General features: G+C 40.0%; 1 protein-coding gene across 1 annotated transcript in view; it reads left to right on the top strand.

The window, feature by feature from the left end:
* Nucleotides 1-26,143, top strand: part of ADAMTSL1 (ADAMTS like 1) — a 542,768-nt gene that overhangs the window by 444,223 nt on the left and 72,402 nt on the right. The window contains 1 exon segment of the mRNA XM_032212442.1: nucleotides 11,422-11,551. Within this exon segment, the coding sequence (XP_032068333.1) occupies nucleotides 11,422-11,551 (130 nt within the window).

Here is a 26,143-nt window from a genome sequence, read left to right as displayed (position 1 = left end):
GAATTTTGCCCCATTTTACAACCTTTCTTGCCACAGTTGTTAAGTGAACCACTACAGTTGTTAAGTTAGTTACACGGTTGTTAAGTGAATCTGGCTTCCCCATTGACTTTGCTTGTGAAAAGATCACAAAAGACTATCACATGACTCCGGGACACTGAAACCGTCATAAACGTGAATCGGTTGCCAAGTGCCAGAATTTTCATCACCTGACCATGTGGATGCTGCAACAGTTGTAAGTGTGAAAAACAGTCCTAAGTTACTTTTTTCAGTGCCAATGAAACTTCAGTCACTCAACAAATGTTCGTAAGTCAAGGACTACCTATATTTAGAATACTGATTGTTGGAGGAATGTTCATCTGGGTTCAGTTCCAAGTGAGAAAAAGACACTGGATTCCTGGAAGTTGCTGGGAAAGAAGATTTTAATGGCGGAAAGGACCACATGGCTTGAAGATGTTGGGTGAAGGGGAAAAAAAGGAAGAGATACTGAGAGTGCCTGAGCTCTATACCCTCTCTGGGCTTTTGAATTTGAGCTTGTATTCTGATTGGTTGTCAGACTCCCATGGGGCCATTCAGGGGCAACTCTGTAGGCTGTCCTGAGTCCCAAGCTTGGTTGAGCCTTGCTGGATGATGTAATCTTCCCAGGTGCCATGTGGTAAGATGGGTAGAGGGCTAATCCTATCATGTCCTGAGGGCCATGCCTTAATCCCATCACTCTGGAGCTGAAGTGGGGGCAGGGAGCTGCAAGAAGCTGCTTTCTCTTTAAAAACATTTTTCTCCTTTTCTCATCCAGGGGAATATAATATTCTGCCTTTTAAATATTTCCCAGAATATTTCATTCTTCTAGGAGAGGGGTGGGTGCTAACTTCCTACATTATAATGCCCATAGAGTTTAACTGTGTATTTCTGTTATATCACAGAGATACGGCCTGTAGAATATGTTCATGGTTTGATTGTCAGGTAGAAAACCAAGAATACTTCTGAATGGTGATGTTCCATTTAGAGGCATCACATATTTTTGAGTCAACTGGCAAAGGGATGAAAATCCCTTGGGGTTCTCCACGGCCTATGCACTTCTCACAGATTATAGCCACCACGCAAAGTTACTGCAACACAGAGATCAGCGTCACCAAAATAGTCACAATGTGAGAAATCAGCAGTCAGTCTTCTTATTGTAAAAGAAAGGGGTGGCTCTGTAGAAGACCAGTTGCAAACGAGGTCCAGATGGAAAACCCTTTTGAATTGAGAAGGTATCAAAATTCGCAGCTGGGGTCTTTCAAATGACTAAAGTAGTAGCCTGCTTATTTACATTTCCTGCTGACCACTTACATTTGGGGCAGAGAATCATGTTTTTAGAGAGAAAGGCTAAGGCAGGAAGCATCAGGTGTCATTTACTTTACATCGCCTGACGTCTGCCTCCCTCGTAAGCAGAGACATATGGATCTCAAACACCTACGGCTCTTGTATTTCTTTTTCCTGAATCTGTTTGGTGACTCAGCTGGTTTTGATAGCTTATCCCACCAAATGATATTAGCTTGGATTTAAAGGGGAGAAGGGGAAAAAAAACACATGATAGAAATAGCTAAGGAAACCACTGCCTGGAGCTAATAAACTTGGCACTCAAAGGAAAAGTCAAGGAGTATCACCATTAATGCCTGTTATAAGAATTGACTGATATACATTGTGTCCAATCCAAATGTCATTATTTTGGTATAATAGTTTATGGAGTGCTATGCACCTAACAATTCTAATCCTTAACTTCCTTAATTTCGCTGAAATCCTTAACTTCTTTTCCTTGTTGGAAGCTGAGATCTGCCATACAAAAGTTATGTTTACGGAATAAACTGTAGCTTTTCAAAGGCTATGGATGCATTCTGTATAATAGGAAAATCTTACAGAGTGAATATTTTCAGTCCTGTTTCCTACCCACAATAAGATGCGACTTTTCTTTCTTACTTGGTTCTGAGATTTAAGAATTAAGAAAACAGCTTCTCAAAGCTTTAATCTTCAGTATATCACAGCAGTAACTGGACTTACAGCCTTACCGAACCACGAAACAGGTGGCAGTTCTGTGCATCCAAGGAAGCTTCCCTATTACAGGTATCCCCCAACTTACAGTACGAACACAGTTGAGACCAGAATTTATGTTGCTGAGTAAGACAGTTGTTAAGTGAGTCACATTTGGTTTTACAACCGTTTTGCCATGGTTAGTAATAGCACTTAAACTTATATACCGCTTCACAATACTTTACAGCCCTCTCAAAGTGGTTTACAGTGTCAGCATCAGTGACGTGCAGTCACTAGAGGCAAGGGAGGCGGGGCCTCACCAGTCTCCTGAGGAAGAGAAAACTATTTTTAAAATAATTAAAAAGGCCAAGGTAGTTGCTCCCAGACTCTAAGTCACAGTGACTCTGAGTGTCCTTAGTGCAGTTAGTAGGAGGAGGCTAGAGAACTATGGGCCTTCTTTGCATAAGGAATTTTTCGCCTTTTAAGAGTCAACCAAGGGTTAAAACGCAAAAAATTCTATATGCAAATGAGGCATGTGATTCTCCCTCCTCCTCCTGCAGAGGGCACTTTGTTTAGAGCCTATTTTAAAACATTTAAGCAGAGTCATCCACGTGGTGACTCTAGCAGCAACTAGCCTAGCCTGCCTGGCCCTGGCTGGACCAAATCTTGCATTTTTGAAGCAGGTGGAAGGTATGTGGGTCAGAGGGAGGGGGCAGGGGGGAGGAATTCAATTTATTTGTAATGTAAGTAATTGTAATTTGTTTTTATTATCTGTGTGTGCGTTTGTGTGTGGCTATTGGTGGTATCTTATTTACTTTAAACCACTTGCGGGTGAAAACTGATGTGTGTGTGTGCGCGTATCATATGAGTGAGTGTTAAACTTTACAAGGCATCCCAGGTTTAAAAACAGGTGCGCTGATTATCCGCTTGGTACACTTCACAATTAGTTCATGGGGAAAGGAATCGCTATTAAACAAAAGGCTGGGGGGGGGAGATGTCAGAATGAGCCCCAAGGTAGTCGGGATTTGAGTCGTTTGACTGGCTTCCTCGATGGTGCAAAAAGAGCCTTTTGTCTTTGACTTTCTTTGGGGAACCACTGAAATTCCTCTTTGAAAGGACGATCTGCAGGTGGGCAGGGGGAGATTTCCTTCGGCAGCAGCATCTCCTCGCGGGGCTTCTTCCAATGTCCCAAGTGTATGGATTTTCATGCCTATGAGAGGTGGCTTCTCATCTGCATATTCACACTGAAGGCTCGAAATGGGGCGTTTTTGCCAACGGCTTGAAATGTGGAGGAGGATATTCCTGCCTCTCACCCTGTTTTGAAGGTCAGCACAGACTGAAAACAGGATAAGAGACAAAATCCCCCCTCCCCATTTTCAAACGGTTTGCAAACATGCCCCATTCTGATCCTTCACATTATCCAGGATTGCAGGATTGAAAGCATAGAATGGGGCGTTTTTGCAAACTGCTTGAAAATGGGGAGGGGGAATTTTGTCTCTTATCCTGTTTTCAGTCTGTGCTGACCTTCAGATCGGGGAGAGGAAGGAATATCTCCCTCCACATTTTCAAGCCGTTCGCAAAAATGCCCCATTTCGAGCCTTCCACATATTCCAGGATTTCAGCATTTGAAGGATCGGAATGGAGCATTTTTGCGAACGGCTTGAAAATGTGGAGGGGAGATTTTACTTTACATTGTGATGTCACCAAGGCCAGCCCTTTTCAATCTCCCTCCCAGTGCCCGTTTTCAAGAAACAGGCTTTTGGCCGCTCCGGCGCTTTGTCCGGAGCGGTCAAAAGCTTCTTTCTTTCTTTTTGCCTCACCAGCAATAAACCTCACCGCACGTCACTGGTCAGCATATTGCCCCCAACAGTGAGTCCTCATTTTACCAAACTTGGAAGGATGCGTCAACCTTGAGCCATTCATGATTGAACTGCCAAACTGCAAGCAGGCGGCAAGTAGCCTGCAGTACTGCATCCTACCCACTATGCCACCCCGGCTCCCTAAGTGACTTACTGGTTGTTAAGTGAACCATTCGTTCTTTAAGCAAATCCAAGTTGCAATCCCATTGACTTTACTTGTTGGAAGTTGGCTGGGAAGGATTGCCCACATGACACTGGGATGCTGCAATTGTCACAAATACATGCCAGTTGCCAAGTATCCAAATTTGGTCTACATGACTAGGGAGGGAAGGGTTGAATGACCTTAAATGTGAAAACTGATCATGTGTCACTTTTTTCAGTGCCATTGTAATTTTGAATGGTTACTAAACAAATAATTGTAAGTTAATCACTCTCTTATGGCCCTCAAACTCAGTGTCAAGTCCAAGCCAAAAGAAATATTGAAATAAGGTAAACAATTTTGTTTGATTGTATCACTGGCCAGTTATCTCCTTGCCTATTGCTAAACGAAGTACAGAAAAACCCCCGATATCCTTGCAATTTCCAATTACAGATAATCCTCAACTTACAACCACAATTGAGCCCAGAATATTTGTTGCTATATGAGAAATATGTTACCGTATTTTTCAGAGTAGAAGACGCACCTTTCCCCCCCCAAAAAAGGGGCTGAAAATCTGGGTGCATCTTATACACCAAATACAGCATTTTCTGCCTCCCAAAGCCATGCCCCCTTCACCAAAATGGCCATGCAGAGCCTTATGAGGACTTTCAGAGAGCTTCTGAGGGCTTGGGGGGGCATAAATGAGCAAAAAATGGCCTGTTTTTTGCCCTCCCCAGCCCCGAGCAGCACTTTATAAGCCTCCATAAGGCTATGCATGCAATTCTTTTGACAAAAAATGGGCCCGTTTTTGCAAAAAAAACCTGGCCATTTTTTACTCATCCCCCCCCCAAGAGCATTCTGCAAGCCCTTCCAAGGCTATTTATGCCTTTTGGGGGGGGAAACTGGGCCCGTTTTCGTGAAAAACAGGCATTTTGGGGAGGTTTGCAGAGTGCAAAAACTTTTTTTTTCCCTTCTGGAAAGCTCTTTAACTGATTGATGAGAATTACATTGATCAAGTGCTGTGCCAGCAAAAACACCTACCTATCTACTATATTTTTCTCTCTCTCTATTTCTCTCTCTCTATCCCTCTATCCGTGGCACGACAAAACCGCGCTCGTCAAAATAGCGGTGATAAAACCGTGTCGCTAAAGCCGCGACGTCATCACCGTACGTCATCACCGCCGCGACAACAGCGCGGCGACAGAAGGGCGCTTTAAAACAGCGTGGTGCCAGAAAGCCGATTTAAATTAAGGTAAGGGTTAGGATTAGGTTTAGGGGTTTGCTTTAGGGTTAGGTTTAGGGTTAGGTTTAGGGTTAGGGTTAGGGTTAGGTTTAGGGTGCTGAGTGCTTCGGAAGGCACGGGTTTGCCCTCCGCGATTATGTCATCGCGGTAGAGTCGCATTTTTCCTTAGAGCTTCGGACGGCGCGGATTTGCCCTCCGCACTTATGTCGGCGCGGATAAGGGCTTTGCGGTTTTGTGGTGGAACCCCCTCTATCTACCTACCTACCTACACTCTCTCTCTGTACCTTCCTACTGTATTTCTCTCTCTCTCTCTATTTCTGTCTCTCTCTTCTATCCCTTTATCTACCTACCTAACTACTCTCTCTCCCTATCTGCCTACTGTATTTCTCTCTCTCTTTCTACTTCTCTCTCTCCATTCCTCTACCTACCCATCTACACACTCTCTCTCTCTTCCTACTTACCTACTGTATTTCTCTATCTCTCAATTTCTCTCTCTATCCCTTTATCTACCTACCTAACTATTCTCTCTTTCTCCCTACCTACCTACTGTATTTCTCTCTCTTTCTCTCCCTCTCTATCTATCTACCTACCTACTTTTTTAAAAAAAAAATTGCCTCTTCAAAACCTTGGTGCATCTTATGCTCCGAAAAATATAGTAAGTGAGTTTTGGCCCATTTTATGACTTTTCCTGCCATATTGGTTAAGTGAATCACTGCCATTATTAAATTAGTCACATGGTTGTTAAGTGAATCTGACTTCCCCATTGATTCTGACTTTTGTCAGAAGGTCGCAAAAGGAGAGCAACTGTCATAAATGTGAGTTAGATGTCAAGCATCCAAATGTAAATTACGTGACCATGTGGATGCTGCAACAGTTATAAATGGGGAAAATGGCCATAAGTTATTTTTTCAGTGCCATTGTAACTTTGAACAGTCACTAAATGAACTTGTAAATCGAGGACTACCTGTAAGTACATTTAACTCACTTGTAGCATAGCTTTGAGCAAAATCAAGCTTTACTTGATTTTCTTTTTAAAATATAATTAGAAACATTGCATCCATGAATCTCCACTCATGCCTGTGTCATCCTACTAAGTGAAGCATTCATAAATCAATGAAAAGAAAACAAAGACAGAAATTGTGGTGTGAGACCGCTGTGGGGTAGATTGATTAGGAAACTTTGAGATGAAATCAGTATAGAACCAGAACAAATTGTAAAACCAGAAAGTTTTATAATGATAAAAGAATAACTTGCTTGATTGCCAGTGGTGTCAACTATCTCATCAGTTAAATGTACTGAGAGAAGTTAAACAGGACACTATTTCTCATATATTGCTATTGTTATCATCATATTATATTGTGCAGGGGTGGGATTCAAAAATTTTAGCAACCGGCATGGCCATGATGGGCGTGGCCTACTTGGTCTCCTGCACCACAGAGGGTGGAGGGGCTTTTGTCCTCCCCAGTCCTCCCCTGAAGCCTCTGGAAGGGTGAAAACAGCGTCCCCCGAGCCCATTTCCGAATTCCTGGAACTTCCGGGAGGCCCATTTTTTGCCCCCCCAGAGCCTCCGAGTGGTCCCTGCACTTATCTGGCATCCAAAATGGGCTGCGTGGAAACTTCTAGGGGGGGAGGGGTGGGCGGGGCCAGCCTATCCTTGCAACCATAGGTTTGGCGAAACAGATGTAAAATTAGCATCCTATTCACCCGAACTGGTCCGAACTGGCTGAATTCCACCCAATATTGTGAAATCTCTGGTGTCAGTCTACATAACCTGTAGTCAAATACTGATTATGCAAATACCGAACCCTTAATCTAAGACCCATTTTAACAGAAATACTTTGATGGTACTGAGTAAAAATGAAGTGTTGTCCCTGGGCTTTGCAGCTATGTTTGTATTTATTATCCTTGTTTATCGCATTGCATGTGTTCAGTTCAGTGTCTTGCAGTTGTTGGCAAAACAGCTGTCTTCCAGCATGCTTGAAGAAACACTTTCTGTTCACACAATTAAAATGAAATAAATACATTTCAAATAATCTTACATGACAGATAAGTTAATTGTATTTTTTTCTACTCACCATAGATGAAATATAATAGACACAGAAGTAGGTTTTTGCCCTCAAAGGAATAGCAGCCAGAAGGAACTAATTAGTAATTTAGTCTATATTCAGTGGCTACATCTTCTACCACTGTCATCAAGTATCATGTAACAATTATGTTCTGCTAGTAGATATAAACATTGCAAATCTCATTTGATGGTATATTGAAACTAAATTAAAAGCTACTTAGATTCATACCATGTCTTACTCTTGTACCATGTGGCATTTTAATTTCCAAGTCATAGAGAGAGATTTTTCAAGGGAAGGTAAACTCAGCTTCTACGTTAAAATTCTTGATATTTTTTAAAACTTGAATCTCAAATACTCAAATTGTAATGAATGATTTTTACTCCCAATTCTGAGAAGCGTTTTCTCATTATTTATTATTGCATTGACTTAAAACCATTTTTTCATCTTATTCTTCAGGCGGGAAGTTTTTCACAGAAGCTCACATAGAACCAGTGAAAGCAGAACAATTTTATTTGCAAACTTACAGTCTACAAGATACAATACAAAAGAAGGAAGAATAAAGAAGGGCGGGGGGGGACAAACCAAAGTTTGGAGCAATTCATAAAGTTAAATAGTATTGTTTAGTTCAAGATAAAGAGCAACCCTTGTGCTATAGTTAAAGCTGGACCTAATTAAATAACTTGATTAGGAAAGGATATTTGGCTTCTTTATTGCACATTACATATTTGTTTTTTTAAGTTATTTTATATTATGTTTATATTAATGTAAACATAATAAAACAGAAATAATTACTAAATTAAATTGTATGAGTTTACATTCTTTAACTCATAAAGTCAAGTAGTATTTTTTTTTAGTTAAAGGAAAGGAGCATTCCACCAAGCATTCTTCCTTGCTATGAAATGCTATATATAGCCCTTTTCTGTAATAATGAGAAGCATATTATACGGTATCAATTTGCCAAAAATGCAAATATGACAAAGAACAGGAAACAATTCCAATGCTCTGACTAGTGTTTCCATACATTACACACTTGCAAACATGTGGTTGTAGTGTTCATACTTGACTATTTTAAGTGTAAACCTAAACCTGTATTTTAGTGAGCTTTGGTTTATTATTGTTCCTATTATTTACACTGGGAAGCATTTTTTCATATTGATGGGTGCATACACAGAACTCTCACCAATAGAATGCTGCTAAATCACAATTTATGCATTAGAACTTTTTCTGTTCATGGCAACTTCCCGTTTATTAATTCATAAGCTTGTTCTGTCCTGTTTTGACATCTGTCAGTGATAAAACTCCATTGAAATCCCATTTGTAATGTCTATTTTCTACACAATTTGAATTCTTGTGTGCACTGTATCACAAAATACTCATTTGCCTGAATTTTATACCCATATCTATGTATTTTTGAGCCAAAAATTTAAGTCATGAGCTTATAAAGCACTGTATGTTTTTGTGGGGATACTGCAAAATCAAGTTAGCATGGAATAAACCAAAATATGTCAGGCTTAACAGCTCTGAGAATTTTCTCTCTCTCTCTCTTTTATTTTATTTAATTTATTTTTTGCTAAAATGCAATGTTATTTTGAGGAACAATGCTTTGACCCATCACAACAAAAAGGCATGTTTGTTTTAAACTTTGGCTTAAAAAATAAGTCACTGTGTTGTCTATTCTGCATAGATGAGCGTGTTATTTTTTCTCATTCAGCAACGTTTTTCAAGCTTGCTTGTTGGTTTTATAAACATTCTGTCATCTTCAAAAGACTTTGATGCTTCAATGAATTGAAGCACTGTGCAGCTTCTTTTCCTTCTATATTCTTTTTTAAATCTCTGCAGTAGAGGCAATGCCAAAGGTTTAACCCAAGCTAAACATCACCATTCAAGTAAATCTTGAAATTATAGTCAGATGACCTTTGAACACAGTGTCCAGGCTGCAAAGACCATTCCCGTACATTGTGTCAAAGAAAAGGGAATATGTAGCATTCGTTTTCCTAAGTCCTGGGCAATCTTTTTATTCCAGCGCTAGAAACCATAATGAAAACATTGGTGGGCGGCAGTGAATTTGCATATTTTGCTTCCCTGAATTAGTATGTCCTAATATTGGAGATTGGAGGTTGTATTTGAAGTCTGTCAAGAAATTACTAGAGGATACAGTGCTCTTAAGGGACATGGTGGCTCAGTGGCTAAGACGCTGAGCTTGTCAATCAGAAAGGTAAGCAGTTCAGCGGTTTGAATCCCTAGAGCTGCGTAATGAAGTGAGCTCCCATTACTTGTCCCAGCTTCTGCCAACCTAGCAGTTCAGAAACATATAAAAAAAATTCAAGTAGAAAACTAGGAAACACGTTTGGTGGGAAAGTAATAGCGTTCTGTGCGCCTTCAGCATTTAGTCATGCCGGCCACATGACCACAGAGACGTCTTTGGACAGCGCTGGCTCTTCAGCTTTGAAACGGAGATGAGCACCACCCCCTAGAGTCGGGAATGACTAGCACATACGTGCGAGGGGAACCTTTACCTTTACAGTGCTCTTGTCTTCTAATAAATGTTTTATCTTGAAGTATAGAAACATTCAAAGTGTGCTGGAAGATCATAGAGAGTGAAGGAAACAGAATTATGGCTCAAGTTTTATTTTTTTCTTGGTGAAATTGCATTGCACATTGAGAGTTGGTTTTAAAGGCGGTCTTCAGAGCCACAAACCTTGGAAGCATGTGTAATTTGTTTTTATATAAAAGGTTATGTCAGAAGACATGACAGTAAACTGAAAAGTACCTTGAAAGTGACTTCTATAAAATTCAGCTAAGCATAGTTTTCATCTCATGATGAGGTCTGCTCCATGTTCATGTGGGTAGCATCATGCAACCCTGATCTCTCTCTGCAATGCTTTTTTTAGCTAGAGCTTTTAAAAAACATCTGTAAGTTTTTGAGACTAATTGAAACAAAGCCTTAAGTGTATAGGAAGTTATCACCCAGCCCGCTCCCAGAAAAATGAAATATCCTAGGAAATATTGAAAAGGCAGAATATTTCCCTGGATGTGAAAAGGGAGAAACATGTTTTAAAGAGAGAATAGCTCCCTGCAGCTTCCTACCCATCTCCCTTTGTCAAGGGGCCATCGCCCAAGCCAGTCCCTTTACATAATAAAGATTCTCCCCTTCAGCTCCAGGGGGATGGGATTAAGGCATGATTAGCCTTCACCCACTCACCACATGGCATCTGAGAACTCAACCAAACCTGGATTCAAAACACAGCCTAAAGAGTTGCCCCTGCATGGCCCCATGGGAGTCTGACAACCAATCAGAATACAAGATCAAGATCAAAGGCCAGAGAGGGCATAAAACCAGGGACTTTCAGCATCTCAGCCCTTCCTTTTCTTCTCCACCAACATTGAAGCATGTGATCACCTTTTCCCCACTTGGAGCTGAACATAGAAGGACATTTCTTTCAACAAGTGTTACCTGGATTAACCAGTTTTCTATGCCATTTCACAAATATATTCCTAGCTCTAGTTGGAATAAGATCCTCAAACTATTTCAAACCACTGAACTCACTAAAACCCAATAAACTTGGTGTTTCTTTTTATCGGCTCTTTGGGACTTCTAAACCTTTGTTCCACTTCCATAGATCCAGAACACTCCATTATAATAATATAATATCTGTGCTGTTATCTAATAGGGTGGTTTTGATTCAGTGCTGAATTTCACCTCAGAACAATAAATGTTAAAAGGGCATTTCCCTTAGCGGCAGGCAATAAGTTTGCATCATCTATTCCTAGAAAAATAAAAATAAGACAGCTACTGCATCTAATCCATTAAAAAAGGAAGATATTTTTCAATTGTCTAGAAGACCTATTGTGTATCTGCCATGTGGCGTTACCTTTCCACTTGTAAATCGCTATGCTCCCTCTGTGGGTAGTAGCCATCTGTGATGCTGCCCTATTGACAGATAGAGAGTATCAGATTACTTTCCTAAAGGCACCAAGCTCCCAAGCTGGCTGCTCCAAAGGATCTCTTGTTAGTATCATGTCTGCAGTTCTCTCTGCTGACTCTGTACTTGGAATGCAGCTGGCAGGATTTTAAACATTAATTTGATTTAATTTGGTTTGTGTGTCCAGGTGTCCAGGAGGCTGTAGTGACTTGCCTGAATAAACAGACCAGAGAATTTGCAGATGAAAATCTATGTGTGAGCAGTCGGCGCCCCCTACAGTTGCTGAGATCTTGTAACCTGGAACCTTGTCCCCCAAGGTAGGCTGCTGTTTGCTCTTTGCTTCTCTTCCATATGGGTTCTCAGCGCCTTGAGAAGTCATTTGCACTTTGCCACGTTGTATTTGAAAGGCAGAGAAATTTGACACAATTGGGAACATATTTCCTGGCATCCAGCACAAAACAACTGCTCTGATTTAAAGTGAATTATTTTCCTATCCACTTTATTGTATTCAGGGTTATTTCTAGGACAGTATGTGTGTAAGTAATTCCACTCTACAATGGAATTCAAGATGTTCCCGGTGTCTGTTCTGCAAGAGTCAGTCGTCAGAAGTTGCAAGGAAAATTAATTCTTTCAAATTCTTTATGTGGAACTGAACACTTTTTAACATAACAAATTGAATTGGAATGACTACACTCAAAGCTTTTCTGATTTGCTTAGTTTTTGTCTTATACCTTAAAGTTTCTCAACCCTACAATTACTAATCTGATCATTTGTAGGGCTCCAGTTTAGCAAAAACAAGGGACATGGTGGCTCAGGGGCTAAGAGCTGAGCTTGTCGATCAGAAAGGTTGACAGTTGAGGCTTCGGGGGGAGGAGCCTGCCGCCGTCGGGAGCTCAACGGAGCTCCTCTCAGGGTTCTGGTCTGTATATCTTATAAGATCTATAGATATCTCCCCTTTCTGGCAGAAAGGGGCAGGGAGAAGGTCAGTCGTTAGGATCTCTTTGTAATTCATAGCTTTTTTTTTGCTGTGAATGGAGAAGAGGTTCAACATTAGCTGAGCTTTTACTCCAGCCAGTTCTCCGCAGCTGCCTTTTTTGCAGCCCTAGGCAGATTGCCCCCCCCCCAGGACAAAGCTAAGCTATTTAAAAATTAATCCGGGCGGGGACCATTCCTGAGGAATTTCTTCTATTACTATCTAAAATACCAGCTTCAACTTTGCAAAAGGCTCCCTTTTCTAGCTGCGTCACAAGATGGCGATCTTATAGCTTTTGTGTTTGATGTGACGTACTTAGTCAGCCCTACTCTCCTGAAGGCTTCTCCGTATTAACTGTTAAAAGATTAACTGAGGGGAGCAGAGACTTTGATTCTTGGCTAGCCTGATTGCTTGTCTTTTATTTTTATTCTGGAATGGCTCCCAAATCTAAGCAGAAGCGCTTCCTTAATAACATATCTCAAAAAACTGCTATGAAGCCGCTACCCTTGCCTCCTACGTCCTCCACTGGAGATTTGTTAACACAAGAATTTCTTCTCAAAACGCTTAATAATTTCAGACAGGAAATTAATCAACTGATATCGGATTTATATGATCAATTTGATGCTAAAATTGCTCAAGCAAAGGAGGATATGATCGGAGTAATGACAGTCATGACAGATTATATTGCTGAAACGGAGGATAAATTGGAACTTTTGGAAGAAACTAACTTTAATTTGACATCCAAAATTCAAACGTTACAACAGGAAATTGAAAATGCTCAAAAACAACTTGTCATGATAAATTATAATAAGACTGCCTTCGCAATAAGAGTTAGAGGACTGCGTGAAAACGAACAGGAGAATTTGAAACAGATCTTCTTTGAGGCTCTTAGCCGCTCGGTGGGAAGTCCGGGACTTAACTTTGATTGGCAGATTCAAAAAATTTACCGCCAGAATTCGTGGGTAGCAAAACAGCGACAGCTTCCGAGGGACATAATTATATACTTTACCACAAGGGAATCCAGAAATGTGATAATACAGAAGCTTTACAACAAGAGGTTGAGAATTGATGGACAGGACTTGATTGTTTTTAAAGAGATACCATCTCAAATATTAAGAGCAAGGAGAGATTACATTTTCTTAACTGAAGAACTCAGAAATTCTCAGATTCCATACAAATGGGAAGTCCCAGCTGGCATTACAGTTACATTTGGCAATCAAAAACACCGCATTAATTCTGTCTGTGAAGCCCGAGAATTTTATTACAAGACCCTGAAGGCGGGACTTCCTGATTCATCCGGACCTGGAGAGAGACAAGGAGAAGGAGAAGACAAGCAGCGAGACACGTGGCTACAAGGCGGAGGGTGTTGCTTTCCTCTTCCGGAAGGGCAGAAGAGTAAAGAATAAAGACTTAGCGATGTTCTTAAAACTTTATGATTTCTGCCTGGGATAAAATGGAAAAGTTGTATATCGATGATGAGACATGGAGACTGAAAGAAGCGTTGCTGATTGTGGACACATATTGTATATAAGATTTGTTTGAACTCTAACTCAAATTGCGCATGAATTATTTTCCTAGGCGAGGAGAGCGGAGATCGCGATCTTTTTGAGTTGTGGTCTGGGACGAACGGAGTTGGGAGGCACGTGGGAGAGGGAAGGGTAGCGAAAGCTTAACTAGACTACTTGGGGCTAGAATGCAAGCTGATGTTTGTATCAGTTGCTATTTCAATATAAGGTTAAGAAAGATTAGTCAGAGAGTCTCCAGGAAGGTGGAGTAAATATGTGAGGAGCAATGGACGCGGATAAAATATATATGTGGATATGGATAAAGGCAGGGTGGAAGGTAAAAAATTTACATGTGGATGTGGGTAAGGATAGAATGGGAGGTATTGGAAATGAAAAATGAAAGAAGTACTTGAGTTTAATGGTTTTATAGAAAGGTTTGGATATTCGGATAAAAAAGAGATAAATTAAAGGTCTGAATAGATAGATAAAGCAATGAGACTTTTAGTTGGGGAATCCTAATTGATTAACTTACCTGGCTCTAACACAGTTTGAAACCCTGCAAGTAGTAAAATAACCGAAATTTGGAATGAGCTACATTGTTTAAGATTTACAGATGATGGGAAGCTGTGTTAATGTAGTGGGTTTATTGATCTTTCTTGTTTTTCTTTTTTTTTTTTTCTGTGTGTGTTTTTTTCTTTTCTATTTTTTACTATTCCCTTTTTTTTTGTTTTTCTTTTTTTTTTTTAACTTTAAAGTTAGCTGGCTTTATTATACTCAAGTGCTTGTTAAAGAACTATGCCGGGTATGGGACCTGGGAAGCCGTAAGGGGGTTAGGGAGGGGGGATTATAGGGGGGAGGGGGGAGGGTGGAATTACAGTTTCAATTCTTAGAACAATAAGAATTCACTTGTATACTGCGGCTCGTTTTCCTTTTTTTTCTTTTTCTCTTTTATTTTCTAAAAATAAACTGAATAGATTAATTGTAGGGATACACCAAAGTGAGGAGAAGAGGGAAAGAAGAGGGAGAAGTAAAGAGGGAGCGAGAGGGGAATGTAAGGAGGGTGAGATGGAGGGAGGGGGAGATGTCTGAGGGGGAAGGGAAGTAGAAGAGGGGAATGCTGGAGGGGAGAAATGAAAGTTGGAGGGGGAGAAGAAAGGGTGTATGGGGGATTGAAGTGTCATGTTGGGTTTTTTTTTTTTTTATGGTGGATTTTTTCCTTTTTTTTGTTTTTTGTTACGCACAGTATATAAGTGATTGTATAAAATCAAAATGAAAATGAAATAAATAAAAAAAGATCCCAAAAAAAAAGAAAAAAAAGAAAGAAAGGTTGACAGTTGGACAGGTCAAATCCCTAGCACCGTGTAAAAGAGTGAGCTCCCATGACTTGTCCCAGCTTCTGCCAACCTAGCAGTTTGAAAGCATATAAAAATGGAAGTAGAAAAAATAGGGACCACCTTTGGTGGGAAGGTAACAGTGTTCCGTGTGCCTTCAGCATTTAGTCATGCCGGCCACATGACCACAGAGACGTCTTCAGACAGCGCTGGCTCTTCAGCTTTGAAACGGAGATGAGCACCACCCCCTAGAGTCAGGAATGACTAGCACATATGTGTGAGGGGAACCTTTACCTTTACCTTTAGGTTAGCAAAAACTGATCTTGTAATCTGCGACAGTTTATAAAAACATGATACATGAATTTGTAACTGAAGGGACATCAAGAAAGAAGCGGTAATCATTTTTCCCTTCAGTTTATATTTCCTGATGGTCATTCTTCAGCTTTAAAGCACCCTAAAGATGAGTTAAGAAACCAAGGAGGCTTACATCAGAGAAAGTGTTCAACAGACTTCCATTTTAAAATTGTTTTGACATAGTCACTACCAGTAATGCCTTGGTAAAAAGGCCATCTTTACTTACAAGTGATTCTTGTCCCATTTCTCTCTCTCATTAAATAGTCAAAATCATGTTAAATGTAAATGATGCTTCGAAGAGAGTATGCAGAAATGAATGGACTATATGGCCTTTTGAAAAAAGGAATCTGCATGATAAATCTTAAATTCTATAATAAGAAATGTAGTGTCAACATTGCTTAGCAACATTCAGACATATAGGGATGGGTTGCTTCTACCTTGTGTTTGTATGCTAAGTGTGGGTGTGGGTTGTGGAAGGAAGAAAAGCAAGTAAGGAATAAAACCCAGATGGATGGAAATAAAACAAAATTCCAGCAGTGGTGAAATTCATTTTTTTTACTATCAGTTCTGTGGGTGTGGCTTGGTGGACATGGCAGGGGAAGGATACTACAAAATCCCCATTCCCACCCCACTCCTGGGGGAAAGATATTGCAAAATGGTTCCTAGCACGTCTTATCTGTTTCAGAACCTCAGTAGTTAGCAAATACCACAGCTGTTCTATTGTATGCTAATCTATACTCAGATATCTTTGACTACGTCTTCTGTAAAGCTGTTCAAATAGAGCCTACTTGATACATTTTGGTGTGTTTCCTTTTCCTTTTTTTCTGGCTAATTAATAAAAACAACCTCACACTCCCATATAATATAGAAAACATGTAATAACAATACTATTTTAATAATACAATTACTGCTGTGGTTAGACAATATGTATAAAATGCTACATGGATTGTCCTTGATTTACAATCACTTATTTAGAGACTGTCTGGAATTAAAAGTGACTTACAACCAGTCCTAGCACTGTATGATCATTGCAGCCTCCCCAAAGTCACATGATCAACATTCAGGTTCTTGGCAACTAACTGCATTTATGTCAATGCAACATCCTGGATTCAAGTGACTGCCATTTGCAACTTTCTCAGCCGGCTTCTGACAAACAAGTCAATGGGGGAAGCTAGATTAGTTTATTACTGTAGGCGATGACTAGGCTGAGCATGAGGGAGAGGTCAAATGTGTCATCAGTCTCGAATCCCTTTGTAGCCACAAGAGATCTAAGGCCAGCCCACCTTGATCTCCATTGATTCTTATCAACCGCCCTTTTGGTTGGACCGTCAATAGTTCAGATTCTTGTAGAGCAGGGGTGTCAAACTGGCATCCAATGGGCCACGTCCACCCTTGTTTTAGTGGATAGGAAAAAAGTTGTGATACATCACATGTCAACAACGTGACGACACAAGTTTGACACCCCTATTATAGAGAGATTAAGCTTGCAATAAATTTTTATACTCATTTGAACTGCCTGGATCTCCTGATTTCCTGGCACTTGACAATGACCCTGTGATTCATTTAACAACTGCAGTGATTTGCTTAACAACTGTAGTTTACAAAAAGGCTGTAAAATGGGCACAACTCATTTAACAATCACCTTGCTTAGCAATGGAAATTCTGGTCCCAGTTATGGTCATAAGACAAGGACTACCTGCACAAGACTTGGGGTAGTGGATAGTATTAAAGAAGAGACTGAGATCAATTCCAATGTTCCTTTACAAGCTTTTCCATTGTATTCTAGAATAGCATTTTCCAATTTGTTAGGAAAAAATAAACATAGATCCCAAATTAATTTTCAGATATTATTAGGTGGGTTATCTCACTAATCTCTTTTATATCTTATCCTGGGGTGGTATTCACTTACTTTCCCTACCAGAACACACGCATATGCACACTCTATGCCTTCTATGCATGCTCTTTTGCTTGAAAGCATGCCAAAATAGGACGGCATAGAACGGGGGGGGGGGCACCCATGATTTCTACTACAGTTTGGGTGAACAAGTCCGAACCGTCTGAATACCACCGCTTATCCCTGAGAGGTTTGATGAATAAATATCTCTCTTTCAGGCAGTGTTGTTATGTATCTAAAATTGTGGTCAGCTGCAGATACTTTTCCTTCAGGAATAGTTCAAAAGACCATTCCAATCTCTTTTGCTCTTTCTGTTTAATGTAGAAGAAAAACAAAATATACCATATTATCAGTGAGAACCAGTGGTGGGTTCCAGATTTCGTTCCAACCGGTAAGGTTGGAACAGCCCTGGCATCACCCACATGCACACGCATGTGCATGCATTGTAACTGGAAACGATGCTTCCATAAGCCTCCACGACGCTCCAGCTGCTCGGCGGAGTGTCTCGCAGGCACTATACACACCATGTGCGTACGCGGAAGCACCAACAGCTTTAAAACACGGTAAGGAGCTCGGGTGGGCGGGTGGGCCCTCCGGAGCACTGTACCGGAAGGGTACTGGGGCTCCGGGCAGGCTCCAGTATGCCCATACTGGGGCATACCGCCTGCCGCCCACCACTGGTGAGAACATTCTAATCAATTTAATAGCATATTAAATGAAACCCTGTATCAAAATAATCTGGGGGTCAAATCTTGAGATACACCTGGGAATTGCAAGCTCCTTTTTAATTAAAATCAGAACAAAATGTTTTGAAGTAACCGGGGGGGGGGGGTGGTATGCTTAGGTATCGCATTATTTAAAGGAAAAAAATAGCAAAAAGGAAGTTTAGACTGGGAAAGTTACATGAAAGAAGTGGTGTTTAATTAATTATCTTATCCTAATTCCTTTAAATTGTTTTTCTTTCTTCACGTTTGATATGCTTGAAATGGCTGAGTATGAGAGTGAGTGACTAAACAGCCAGGAAAAGTTCAAGGCATTATTTTCAAAAATCTATTGCCAAAATCACCTGCCAACAAAAATCTCCTTTTCATCTGCCAGTCATTTGGTAACAAGTTACTATCATGAAAATAAAAACTGTTTTGAATGCTTTGCCACAATCTCATTTTCAGTGAGAGACAACACTGTGAAATAAAGGTTAATATCTTGGAATAGGAAGGCAGCATAAAGGACAGCTGATGGCATTATCCTTAGAAGGAAAGGAAAAGAAGTGCAATATTTTAAATGCCCCCCCCCCCCCAATTACATTTCATTTCTCCTTTCATTGTTCCCTGTCTGAGGGGATTGAAAATGTAAAATGGAATGAATACAGTCTGGTTAACCTTGAAGTCTAGAGGTTTTTTTTTTCTTTTCAAATTTGAACACTGAGTACCAATGCCTGCCTAAATTGCAAAATAATGCCTATTTTTTTAAAAAATAAACGGCACTTTCAATTTATTTGAATTGCTACAAAATGTTTAGGAAAGATTTTTTAAAAAAAAATATTTCTGCAAACAGTCCTTGAGGAACGTTAGGCTAAGAGGGGACAAATGCTCAAGTTTACCATATTCATAGAATTTTAAAATATGGTGGCCTCGGGACCCATATTTTAAAGACAATCAGATGATCCTTTGTTGTTGGTTTGATTAACAATGTTTTTCTACCTCTCTTATACCAGCAGAGCAGTTTATACAATATTATTTTAAAATCCTAGTAAAAATGAACATGACAACAAAAGGCAATAGTTACATAAAAGTATCAGTTTTTAATTGGCTGAGCAAACAATCAGCATTAGATCCTATGCTAGAAAGAACGATTCATGTTAAAGTCAATTCCATGAGAAATTTGTAGCCCAGAAGGTGCGCCACTGAACAGTGAGCACTCCAGCCTAGCAAACCATCTTTCATGCTGATTAAAGTCCCTTTTATGAATTTGTGAGCCTCCACAAATTGCCCACAACCACAGCATCCAGAATAGAATGTCAAAATTTCAATCTGGCTACCTACCAAAGAACACTTTTTCTTTTTAATGAGTTTGGAATCCAAACCAACTGTGAAAATTAGAACCAGTAAGAAGAGAAAGGTTTTGAATTTGCCCCACAATAACAACTGAATAGAATACTGAACACAAATGTCAGTCAACTGTCTATTGTTATTTCTAAATTTGTGCTTTTGCTTATAAGGTAATGGGTACTTTTATACTTGGTTCCTCTTTTGTCCTTATTTTTGTCCTTATTTTTGTTTTTATTATTGTTGATTGACTTTTTGGTATTTTGTTTTGGCCAGACTCTTTGAACACAGGCGTGGCCAAATTTTTCACCCCATTTTGTTACCTCTCACTGTTTCTCATAGTACTGGATTCTCACTTTCAACTTTGTAAATTAGACACTTACCGTATATTCCGCCGTGTAAGGCGACTGGGGGTATAAGAAGATCCCCTACTTTCAGGCGCCTGCAAGCCGGCTGAAGGCCTCCGCGCTGCTGGACTTTCATAGTTTGAGCTCAGCGCCTTCCTCCTCCAGCCAGACCTTACTAAGCCATCCCAGCGCTCATCCATCCACGTGCCCAGGCAAGGAGTGCCAAGGTTATCGATTGAAAGGTCGGTGTCTGCCCTGGTGGCGGCGCTGTTTTTTGCTTGGTAGCATTGCTTTTTCTTTTCTTTTGGTTTTTTGATATACCCGGCGTATAAGACAACCCCTGATTTTTGAAATAATTTTGGAGGGTTAAAAAGTTGTCTTATACGTCGGAAAATACCGTACGTTCATATCACAATTTCTGCCCTTTGCTCCTAAACTCATCTGCAATGAAGCTTAATTAACTGTTGTTGATCCATAATCTCATTTATCATCCTTGCAAAATTTAATTTGCTTTCTTGGTGTCAATCACTGGACCATAATTAAATTCCTGATGTGCATCTATAATTTTCTCACTTCAGTTGGTGTAATCTTTGCCTTCCAATAAAAATAATATATGGTGAAACATTTAGAAGGTCAATCCTATTATAGCTTAAAAAGAAATTAGCTGTTTGTTAAGAATCCATTGTCCATGAAAACCAGAGGCGGGTTGCTAATTTTTTTACTAGTGGTTTAAGTGCGCTCCTGCGCGATGCTTCTGCACATGTACAGAAGCATCTGGGTGGTTGGGCAGAATCGCCTGTCGCCGCTACTACCGGTTCGCCTGATCCGGACCAAACCAACAGCAATCCACCTCTGATTAAAACATCTCATCAGTCAATGGAATCTCTAGCACTAAACTAAACAGTTTAATTTCCAAAACTTTATCTAAGGAAGTAATTGAATTCACTGGCTCTTCACCAAGAGAATGAAGATTGTTTCTGAGAGAATGCAACTTTCCTTTTCTAAATGTATGGAATAACTTGCTTGGTCCCAAACAAAGAAGAATTGCAAAAAAATAATTCACAAATGACATAAGCTGAAGACATTGATCTGCACTGTCCTGCAGTGGGATTTCTTTATGCCAACTTCTCACATCCAGCTGTGTGAACATTTTCTATATTCACTGCCCTCAGTATCTAAAATACAAATGTATATGGAAGGGAATTCAACAATGGTTGAGATGCAAATATAATTTCTTGCGGTGGAACGTATGCAATGTTTTTCCATCTCTATCTCTGAAACTTTCCACTGCAATTAATTGACTCAAACATACTGTCAAGTTTTCTACTTACCAGGCACAATGGCTTGGATTGAATTTTAAGCTCTTATTGGGGGGGGAGGGGGAAATCATCCAAGTTCCGATAGTATCCAGATATATGCATGTAGATGTTCTTATTAAAATGGTCATAAAATCTGTTCATAAAATGTCAGGGCACATCTGTAAAAACTTATAAAAATTATTTCTGGGCATGCCATTTTCCCTTCAAAGATTCAACAATTCAGACATTGTAGTTAATGTTCCTCATGCACAGATATTTTTGTTTCCTCTTTATTACCACACTGGAAGAAGACACCATTGTTCCTTATAGTGTAATGTCACTGAATTCAATGCACTTTCCATCTTTAATTGGCAGGATATGGGATCGGAGGTTTTAAATTCCAAAAAGAAATGTATTCTTTTGAATACAGAAAGAATTATTTTTCTGCCAGGACCACAGAAGTGAGGGCATTTCTGTAACCCAAGTCAATAATAAAATTAGTTTTACAGTCTGGGTATATCTTAAAAAGAATGAGTATCTTTTGTTTCACTTTGGTTCCAGTATTTCACAAGCTGTCATAAAATATCTTACAACCATGTAACCTTATTTAGCATAGTGACTGCTTCATGTTAAAGTGATTGTTATTTCCATGCTAAATGCAGAAAATTAGGCAGAAGTGGGTTACTTTGAAGATCTTACTTACTGGAAATCTTAACATTTTTACGCTAGCACATTAGCAATGTTTTGATCATCTTTTGGGGTTTGTGTCAGTACAGGTAGTCATTGATTTATGACTGGTTCAGTGGTGGGATTTGAATAATTTAACAACCGGTTCTCTGCCCTAATGACCAGCTGGGTAGGCAGTGGTCAATGGTCATGTGACTGGGTGGGTGTGGCCAACTCAATGTCACTCACTCTTCACCTTAGCTGTTACAATGTAATAATGGTTAACCAGAGAGGTAGTATCTGTAAGCAGGGCAATAAAGATTAGGCTAGAAACAATACCAGAATGTTTCCTTCCTGCCTTCCTTACAGGATTAGCCCTGAAAAGTGGAAAAAAACAAAAGGAGATTTCTTCCAACAACCGGTTCTCCAAACTGTTTAGAAAGTTAACAACCGGTTCTCCCGAGTAGGTGCGAACTGGCTGAATCCCACCACTGGACTGGTTGCTTAGCAACTGTTCAAAGTTATGACACACCCAAAAAAGGTACTGACCACCTGGATTAAAGTTCCAACGTTCACACACCCCCATTGGTCACATGACTGCATTTGGTGGCTTGGCAACCAGCTCTCATTTATACCTTACAGCGTCCTGCTGCTGCATGATTATAATTTACATTTTTTTTGCTGGAAATCAGCATTTTCTTCTGGGTTCCAGCAAAAAATACCCATTGTGGATAACAGGTTCACTTAATGACTGCTGCATTTGCTTAATGACCACTGCAAAAAAAAGTCATAGAATCAGGCTGGACACATGATGACTTGCTTAACAACTGTAACTATTTACAACAGTAATTTTGGACTCCATTATTGTTGTAAATCAAGGACTACCTATAGATTACTGGTAAGATCTAGATAAGTTCTGACATAATTCCTAAGATACCTATTTACAGTCAGCAATTAATGTGTGGTTTTTTTACCTATGAACTATATTACTATGAGGTAGCTGTCACAATTTTATTCTGTTCACAGCCTACTTATGGTTTCGAATGGGAAATGTATGTTCCTAGAAGGGATGGGCTGCTGGGGGTTTGCAGGGGTTCTGGAGAATCTCTAGCTAAGATTCTGTGCAGGTTGGAGAACTCCCAAATCCCACTCCTGGCTGGCCCCACCCACCCCGTCCCTGCCAGGAGTCCCCACATGGCCCATTTTGAATAAGTAAGTGCAGGGCGCGCACAGAGGCTTGAGTAGGGTGAAAATGAGCCTACCGGAAGTTCAGGAAGGCCAGAAAATGGGCATATTTCTGGCATCCAGAGGGCAGGAGCCTGGGGAGGCCACACCCACCATGGCCACGCCTACCCAGCAACCAGGCAGATAGCCCCTTGCTAAAATTTTGAAGCCCACACCTGGTTTCTAGTACATGGAAACCGAGGGCATCTCTGTGCAAGGGAGATAATTGAGTGGACCCAATACAGCAAAAGAAAATGTAGGAAGGAAGGAGGGAGGGAAGCAAGGAGGGAAGGAAGGAGGGAAGGAAGGAGAGAAGGAGAGAAGAAAGGAGGGAAGGAAGGAGGGAAGGAAGAAGAGAAGGAGAGAAGAAAGGAGAGAAGGAAGGGGGGAAGGAAGGAGGAAAGGAAGGGGGAAAGGAAGGAGAGAAGGAGAAAGAAAGGAGGGAAGGAAGGAAGGAGGGAAGGAAGGAAGGAGGGAGGGAAGGAGAGAAGGAGGGAAGGGGAAGGAGGGAGGGAAGGAAGGGGAATAGGAGAGAAGAAACGAGGGAAGGAAAGAGGGAGGGAGGGAAGAAGAAGTAGGTCAGTTGTAAGATAAGATGGATCTATGGGATGTTAAAAAAGCAATCTTCAAGTATATTGTTAACAGTAGGGAAAAAATGTTATAAATACATATTATTAATAACAGTTATGAGATCATATAATTGTGAATGTACATATGAAATTGATAAAATAAAATAAATTAAAAAAAATTAAATTCTTGATTTCCTTTTTCCATGCTTTCAAGTAGCATGTAAAGCCATCTGATTAAAGTAACAGGCTAATTGGTAACACATCCTATGATTGTTGTATAGGTAGTAATGCAGGCCACAGAGTAGCAATAGCAATAGCACTTAGACTTATATACTGCTTCACAGTGCTTTATAACCAGTGGTGGGTTGCTATCTTTTTTACTAGTGGTTCAGCCGTGCATCTGCACATGCCACTTCTGCACATGTGCAGAAGTGTCCAGGAAGGTGGGAGGAGCCTCCCGCTGCTGCTACTACAGGTTTCGCCAATCTGAGCCAAACCGGGAGCCATCCACTTCTGTTTATAACCCTCTTTAAGAGGTTTACAATGTCAGCATATTACTCCCAACAATCTGGGTCCTCATTTTACCAACCTCAGAAGGATGGAAGAATGAGTCAGCCATGAGCCAGTCAGAAACGAACTGCTGGCAGTTAACATAATTAACATGCAATACTGTGGCCTCACTAGTGCGTCACCATGCCTCACAGCTAATTATCAAACTTTTAAAAATCAAGCTATAATAGACTTATATTGACTTTAAATTTACGTACAACTTGGGGCAATTTGGTGGGTTCTACAAGGTTTTAACTTACATGAATTTTGCTAACTGCTCCCCCCGTTTACTAGAGTATACAATATATTAAATGGAATATGTCTGATTTGAGAACAAAAGTCTTTTCCCTAAATAATACCAACTTTATGATGAGGGCATAATATTTGTGACTGATTGAATCATTGATAGCAAAATATCGGTCACTCAAGAAGACTAGCCATGGACTAGTTTTTGAACTACTCCACGGCTAGTCTTTTTGAATATACAAGCATTGGCCATTTCTTTCATAAGCCAACATATACAGGATTCTGTCTCTAGAAGAGAATGAAAATGGAAACAGTGAAAAATGAAAACAGTGAAATTGTCCCAAGATAAAAGCCTTGTACCTGTACATCTTATATCTCTTGCATACCTTCTACACTATACCTCTTATTAAAAGCAGAACCATATGCTAAAATAGCGTATCATATTAACATACATTCTCCTATTCAGCTTGTCACTATATGAAGCTTTGGCTGTTGCCCCAGACCAATTCCTAATCATCCTAAGAAAACAAGTTCAACTTTTATAAGAAATAGGAAAGCTTCTGAGACAGTCTTAGCCAAGAGTGCCTTCTCCAGTATTCCTGGATTCCTGACTCCATTATCTTCAGACTGCGCTGCTTGTCATGTTTTTAAAGACATTTTTGTGAATTATAGATGTACTTGGAAATGAATGAAGATATATCTTGGCACAATTTCCTTGGAGTCTTATATTTCTTTGGTTCCTTCTCTACATTACATTTGTTTCTGAAAATGATTTTCCATCTAAAAAGATTGCATGAACTAGTGAATTTACAGGAGCCCATTTCTCTATACTTTGCTATATATAGTTGCCTTTGTCAAATTAAGAAATAGCTGCCAGAGTCAAATTTAGAGATAGTTTCATAAGATCATTCATTATATTGCAGGAATTACATTCCTTGTCTTATGGGCAAGCAGATGAAAGATCAGAAGATTATAGGACATATAAACTTGGACCATATTATTTTCTGAGGCTGAGCAAAGCTGTGTACTTGCTTCCTTGCTAATACAAATCTTTGATTTCCAAGTGTTATGAACATGAAATTTCTTGCATTTTTAAAATCTTCTCTCTTCACATATGACTAAAACACCCCGTGATTACAGGCAAAGACCACTATAAAGGAGGTGGGGCTTCAAACATTAAAAAGCCTAAAAGATACATCAGAATAAAAAATTATATCTAAGAGGCTAAAAACATATAAAATGAATCTAAAAAGAATCTAAAAGGATGGGTAGGAGCAATAGATAGCAAATTAAATATATCACAATGCATATTAAACTAGAATAACAATCTAGGCTCTCATTAAAAGTGATTTATCTTACTTTATATCAGGGCTGTCAAACGTGCGGCCCACACGCCAGATGTGTCACATGTGCCCATGCTTTAGCAAAGAGGGGGAAAGTCGTGATACGTCACGTGACAATGTTGTGACAATGCAAGTTTGACATCGCTGCGCTATATTAACATACTGTAGATTGCAGGCTCTCTCTAGGACTGAATTAATGAGTCTTGGCCCAAATAAATTAAGAAGTTTCCATGCAAAAGATAATAGAGTAAAATAGAGTACAAAGTACAAAGCTGGGAATCGAGACTTTCAAAAGTTGTTATCAAGTACGTTTTCAATACGAGGGGAAGGATGAAATTTATGGTTGGGGAGTACTTAATTTTAATTAAATGGAAAATCCAACCAAATGATTTGAATTTAACTCTCACCCTATCCCCTGTTTTGGGGGTGGCCCTTGCATTCTATAACCTAGGAAGAGATATACATAAGGTGACCAGATGTCCCGCTTTTGGCGGGACACCCCCGCTTTTTAATGCATTTTCCCGCGTCCCGCCCGCTTTTTTAAAAAGCACGCTTTTTTTGGCGC

This window comes from Thamnophis elegans, chromosome 3 (genome assembly GCF_009769535.1).
Source record: "Thamnophis elegans isolate rThaEle1 chromosome 3, rThaEle1.pri, whole genome shotgun sequence".
In the NCBI taxonomy this organism is placed as follows: Eukaryota; Metazoa; Chordata; class Lepidosauria; order Squamata; family Colubridae; genus Thamnophis; species Thamnophis elegans.
Note: the sequence above shows the minus strand (reverse complement) of the source record. Positions and strands in the feature narration are given on the sequence as shown.